Source organism: Nicotiana attenuata, unplaced genomic scaffold, assembly GCF_001879085.1.
Source record: "Nicotiana attenuata strain UT unplaced genomic scaffold, NIATTr2, whole genome shotgun sequence".
Classification (NCBI taxonomy): Eukaryota; Viridiplantae; Streptophyta; class Magnoliopsida; order Solanales; family Solanaceae; genus Nicotiana; species Nicotiana attenuata.
In genome coordinates this window covers 92,146-98,584 of record NW_017670537.1, presented here as the reverse complement: position 1 = coordinate 98,584, position 6,439 = coordinate 92,146, and the positions used below count along the sequence as shown (strand labels likewise).

The following is a 6,439-nucleotide window of genomic DNA, read 5'->3' as shown; positions in this document are numbered from 1 at the left end:
TTTAGAACTTTCTTTTATTAATACTTGGATGATAAGTCATCATAATCATTAAGTTTTCAAAGAGTCGCACTCCAAATTTTATCGCTAGTGATTAGCATACAGCGATGCCCCCATCGCGCTCAAATCCTGTGTCCGCCTATGTTTTAACCCTCATGGCCCTGTCAATAAGTTAGAGGTTGGTCATCAGGGATTCTCAATTTTGATATTAAGTCTCTTTTTTTAGGTTTGTAATTGGTAAAATGAATGCATATTTACCATCTTCAAAATGATTTCTCGATCACTTCAGTATATATTTGAAAGATAAACTATATTTATACTTCTTCAATACTATCAAATTTTCTTTCTTCAAAATGGTGTTAGGTTATTCTATTTATAATCTCGCTTGAGTAGATTTTTTCTTGAAAATTTGTCCAAACATGTTTGGATAACTGTTGTTTTTGAGTAAAAAAGTATTCTCTTCCTAAGAAGGTTTTTCTTTTTTAAAATAAATAAAAGGGTGCGTCGATATATTCTTTCCCTACGAATAATCCAAACAAACATCATGGCCGTATGTAACTCATAATAGGGGCAAAAGAAAACGTCACTTTCTTTCTAATTCTATGAGATCTAAGTTGTCATGTAAATGAAAGCGAGCCAGTGAGGGCAAGTTCGGCAAATATCACAAACCCCCAGAATAGTATAATTAAGTTAGACTAACAAAATTGTCTAAATATAGGTTTGCGCTTAATGTAACTCAGCTTCTTTTTGGGAAACAAAACTAGATATATATGGGCTAACATGTCTCCAGTGTCCGAGATGTAGAAGATGGTCTTTGCCCTTTGTACTACTTTTGTCCTCTCTCTCCCTCTCTCTCTCACCCCCATAAGCAACTCCAAATAGTTTCAACTATTTTCTGCTTATAATTTTTGTCCCTTAAGCTGCGCGCGCCTCCTTTTTTCTCTGAGTTTTCTTGGTATGAACTCATGCTCTGTGAAACTTTCATAGGGTGGTGTTTTTTAAAGTATGGATTTTGGTGGGGCGATGACAATGGAAACCATACAAGAATCTGGTAATAACATTTCAAAAACAGTCAACTCTCCAACTGAGACAAACAACTCCTCAAAGATCAGTAATGGATCTGGACAGCAACTGAAACAAGAGAGATCTGGGCCTTGTGATGAAACTAATTGGAGGCCATCTAAAGTCCAAAGAGCAGCAGCAGATGACTACTCTGCCCTTTGTAAGCAGATGCCCCAACAGCAAGGTCCTACTAATCCCACTTTGTTCATGAGATCTGGTTCCCCAAATAATGGACGTGGTCACTCCACTATGCTCAGTTTTTCATCTCCTAAATCTGATGAATTAATCCCTTTTCTTTCTACTACTAATGCTTCTGTTCAAGACTCATCTAAGAGTCTTGCTTTCCCATTGTTTGATCCTGGATCCCACTACAGCAGAGCTTCAGGTATCAGAAATGTTATGTACTCCGTACTAAATAATTTTTTAAAAGCTCTTTGGCTGCTTGATTGTGTTTAGATAATGACTGAACATAAGGGGATTTTGGAGATTTGGATGCTGATGACGTGGATTTGCAAAAGATCTGTTTTAATCATGTTTAGCTGTTTTATTTTCCTGTACAGGAGATGGGTCTTTTCAAAGAAATACTGTAGATGTTAGAAAAGAGGTATTCTATACTATACATTCTGATGGTCTTGTCAATAAAAAGAAAAATTAGAACTTTGGCGAATCTTAGTAAATGATATCCTATATTGGGTGGAAAATCTTGTCTTTTCAGGTACATATTGGGCAAATCTTAAACATCATTTAATTTAAGGAATGAAAAAAGTAAAGGGTGCAATAAAGTAGGTGCACGAAGGAAAAAAAGGGAAAGAGAAAAAGAAAGAAAAGATGAGACTTTAAGAAGTTCAGTCAAACCTTATGTGCCTTTGGTTAATTGATCTTTCTATTTCCTTATTTTTTGATCTGTAATTCACTATACTGTGCAAATTGATTTTGTTCAACAAGTCTAGTTTCTTAGGTTGTGCTTTTTCTTGGTTCAGCTTATGCGTCTGGAGGTTCAAACGAAAGCACGCATGGCCCTTTTGTTGCGAGGTTTAGAGGACCATTTACTCCATCTCAGTGGATGGAACTAGAACATCAGGCTTTGATCTATAAGCACCTTGTGGCGAACATACCAGTCCCTCACCAGTTGCTTATTCCTCTTAAGAAGTCTCTCAACCCATATGCATTTTCTGGCTTGTCCTCTGGATCTTATGCCTCCAATTGTAAGATTTTCACTTTTGCTTACCTAGTGTTGGCAAATATACAAGTGTTGGTTTTGAGTATAAAACTGTGCATAAACTGATACTAGTACATGCATAATTACGTGAGAATCTATGTGTTATTTTATAAGATTATGTGCATAAGATAAAACTAACACGATCTCTGCTTTGCAATCACTACATATTATTCATTGCATAGATATCCATGTATCATTATTCATTGCATAAATATATTACTATCTCTGCATAGCAAGTCTGAACCAAATGACTCCTCAGAGCCTAAAACCTTGTTGCTTGTTTGGATCAGGTATCCAATATCTCTCAAACAATTGGAACCTTTAAACTTTTATTGGATTATCTAAGTATTTCGACTCCGTACTAATCCAGTTCTATTACTTAATCCTCCATATCTACTTAAGTATCTCTGTACCTGAATTTGGGATTCTCTTGCTATGTTATGTGGCATCCTTTCGCACATAGGTTTCACTTATAATATACCTTATTTTAATCTAAGATATACACTGTATTTAAGAGCATGAAGAACATTCCAAAATAAGCTGTTTTCATCAATACTTATTTGTTTGCTCGTCTCTTTTTCTTTTCAACTATAAATCATCAAACTTACGGCCTTTGATAACTAATTTCTCAGCTTTTAAATTACTAATAAATTTCTGAGTTTAGTTTCTCTACCATTTGTGAACATATTTGTTGAGTGTCCTCACACTCTAGGTGATTTACAGACGTTTTCTAGGAAATGTACATAAGATTTTTTAATTTTCGAAGGGCTAGAGGATACTGGTGCACTGTAAGGGTTGACACTTTCTCATAGTTTTTTGGACTTTCTTTCCCTGAAGTCGTTTATCAATTATTCAGTCTCGTACATTTTCTTTTCTGTTCTTTCTCTTGCTTTTCTTTTTGTTCATCTTTTCCCTACTTTGTGGTACCTGTAGGGGGATGGGGTACTTTCCATCTTGGTTTCACTGGCAACACCGATCCAGAGCCTGGTAGGTGTCGTCGAACAGATGGAAAGAAATGGCGGTGCTCACGAGAAGCTGTCCCTGATCAGAAGTACTGTGAAAGGCACATAAACAGAGGCCGCCATCGTTCAAGAAAGCCTGTGGAAGGCCAGAATGGCCATGCTGTCTCTGGATCCACCACTTCAAAGGTGGCATCAGTCGCACCCTCCTCATCAGCGACGGTGATATCCAGCAGCGGCACATCCAACAGCCTTGGTGCTGTTCAGCACCAGTTCAATAGCTTGCAGCCCAGTGCTGCCAATCCTTCCACTGAGCAGCTTGTCAGCAGGTACTAAATATATTTAAGTACTGATGGCTAGTTGATATGCACATTTTAATGCTTTCATCTCCTTCTCAACCTTGACATAGATACCTTTATTTCACTTAGGTGTTAAACTGAAATTTGAAATTTCTTCTCTATAAGAATTTTAATAATGAAAAAGGGTTGTCACTTTGTCATCAAGACCTGCAGGGAACAAGAGGAAAAAGGAACTGGGAATGCATAACATATTTATTATTCTTTGGTCCTAATTAGTAAGTATATAAATGACAGAATCCTGACTAAAAAAAGGTATGTATATGACAGAATGCAAGATCATAAAGGTGTCTCTATGATATCTCCAACAATTGGTTTGAAGCCCAAGGACTCAGCTATTTCGATTCAAAAGCAACATAATGGATTTGAACTGTCCTCACTGTCAGAATTTGGACTTGTCTCGTCAGATTCCCTTCTCAATCCTTCGCAAAGAAGTTCCTTTGTAAATCCTAAGAGTTCTAATGCTTTCATAGATTTCAATGACCAAGAACAACGTGAACAACATCCAGTTCACCATTTCATTGATGGCTGGACCAAGGAACAGTCTTCACGTGCCTCTGCATCTTGGCCCGATGAACTCAAATCAGACTGGACTCAACTGTCCATGTCCATTCCCATGGCTGCCTCGGATTTTTCATCATCATCGAATTCTCCTCGTCAAGAGAAACTCACTCTTTCACCCTTAAGGTTATCTCGTGATTTTGACCCCATCCAAATGGGCTTGGGAGTAACAAATAGCCACGGTGAACCTATGCAAAAGACGGCTAATTGGTTACCAGTATCTTGGGAAAATGCACTTGGTGGCCCATTAGGCGAGGTCCTGAATAGTACTGCAGGTAACGCAGGAGATGCAAAGAACTCTTCAGCTCTGAACCTGGCAACAGAGATGTGGGATAACAGCCCTCCATTTGGATCATCTCCTACGGGCGTCCTGCAGAAGTCAACCTTTGTTTCGCTCTCAAACAGCAGCTCAGGAGGTAGTCCCCGATCTGACAGCAAGAAGGTTCACGAGGGTGCTGGCGTGTGTGATGAGGTGATCGGTTCAACTCTGGCGAGTTCATTGTGTATTCCCTCGATGTAAGTCCTGTGTTTGTTTTATAAAATACACTTGCAGATATTACCTTGATGGTAATCTCCCTAGTTTGCTGTTTCTCTTGTCTTGCTCTGCTTGTTTCTGAAAGCAGATATTTTCGACAAGTATGTGTTGTAACTTTAACAGACATTTGATGTGATCTTATCCTTCCAGAGAACTCAATGTATTTGTTATTGTTCCTTGTTTTTTTTCTGTAAACGAACGTGGAACTCTCGTTTGCTTAAGCTTTTCTTTAGCTGATGGTCACATTTAAAATTGCAGTTTGCACTTTTAGAGTTGTGATTTTGCTGGCTGTTATGGGGCGTCTTAATTAGTTTATACTGCATCACAGATTAGTTATTGCCGGTTGATTAATCACCTTAAGTGTGAGTGAGTTGCTTCCTAATGGATGAGCACGATAGGTCCGCCATAACTTTGCTATTATGACAGCAGAGAACACAGTTTTTGAGTTGGGATTTGAGGTAGATAAATGGTTTGATTCATTTCTTATTGCAGCTTAAATGACTTCAGTATCCCTATCATGTGACCAAACAACCGATATTCTTGAAATTGCAAGGTTTTCTAAACTGATCCAGCCATTGTTCTTTCATTTCTGGTGTGTATATTTTGAATCTAAAATCAAAGGTGACCTCAAATCCTTGACGAACTGCATTAGGGGCGAAGGCTCACTTGGGTTGTGCCTTCGGGTTAGGGTGGTCAGTTGACCACCCTTTGTCGAAAAATTACACTGCTTATATAGATAAAATATTAGATTTTAGAGGTACATAACATGTATTGAACATCCTTTGTCGGATTATTTTTTTACTTATTTCAAGTTTGAACACCCTTGAGAAAATTTTTGGATTCGCCATTGTCTGCATCGCTGTGACCGCAACACTTTCTTCACTCTAGTTTTCACCAGTTCTTGGAGTTGCAAAATTAATGAGAGCCTCATAATAAGTTACTCCAAGAATGGGGCATGCTTTATGTTGTAAAATGACATCTTTTAACATCTGAACCACTTCCATATCATAAAATTTATTACATCTAAAACCCTCAATGTGTCATCAATTTATTGCCGGAATTCTTGAAATCGAAATCCTGATACTCAAGCCAATTTTCAGGTCACAGTTTAAGTATGGCCAATCTCCGTTATAAAAGTCAAAACTGGAGCAGATCATTAAGGAGCAAGAATAGAGGAGCTTTTCCCTTTGAATTCAAAAGTTTTGGCACACGCGTACGTTATTAGGCTCCTAACTATTAGGAATTTTTACTTTCACCCAAAAGAATATTACTAAAGCTACTAGTGTACTCCAAATCAATCAGCAAAACAAATAGTTGCAACATGCATGCATGGGACATACTTGACAAGTAAGGTCACATTTATGGTAATAGAAAATGTTGCATTATGATAGTATTAAAGAAACCAAACATTTCAAAATAAAACATCAACTTCAAGTTGAGATAATATGTACCCTTTTTGATTAATATCATGAAAATTGCACTTTCTTTAACGAAATTGATTTTTTTTTTTTTACATGATGTTAGAGCCCATATTGGTTTAGAGTAGAATCATTGTCTCATACGAAGGACGTTAAAAGTCCGGTACAGATTTAGTAAAGAATTTTATCTTGTATAATCTTGGACAATAGATGGAGTATATGAATTAGCTTTGTGTCCATTTCTTAACGGATGTTTTAATCTCAATCTATAGTTTGTCTCAAGTTAATTACGTGCAGAAGACAAAAAGATGATCCCACCATCTTGTTGAAGA

General features: G+C 37.4%; 1 protein-coding gene across 1 annotated transcript; it reads left to right on the top strand.

Moving 5' to 3' along the window:
* Nucleotides 1-683: 683 nt before the first annotated feature.
* Nucleotides 684-4,949, top strand: LOC109240682 (growth-regulating factor 1-like). Its single transcript, XM_019407347.1, has 4 exons — nucleotides 684-1,444; nucleotides 2,040-2,264; nucleotides 3,212-3,566; nucleotides 3,864-4,949. The coding sequence occupies exons 1-4, from the start codon at nucleotides 1,003-1,005 to the stop codon at nucleotides 4,672-4,674; spliced, it is 1,833 nt and encodes a 610-aa protein (XP_019262892.1). The 5' UTR covers nucleotides 684-1,002; the 3' UTR covers nucleotides 4,675-4,949.
* The last annotated feature ends 1,490 nt before the right edge of the window (nucleotides 4,950-6,439 follow it).

What these genes read in the sequence shown, in the direction of transcription:
- LOC109240682 (XM_019407347.1), top strand. Translation starts at nt 1,003, where the DNA reads ATGGATTTTGGTGGGGCGATGACAATGGAAACCATACAAGAATCTGGT. An exon ending in CCACTACAGCAGAGCTTCAG is followed by an intron (nt 1,445 to 2,039) that starts GTATCAGAAATG and finishes TTCTTGGTTCAG; the next exon opens with CTTATGCGTCTGGAGGTTCA. An exon ending in TGGATCTTATGCCTCCAATT is followed by an intron (nt 2,265 to 3,211) that starts GTAAGATTTTCA and finishes TGGTACCTGTAG; the next exon opens with GGGGATGGGGTACTTTCCAT.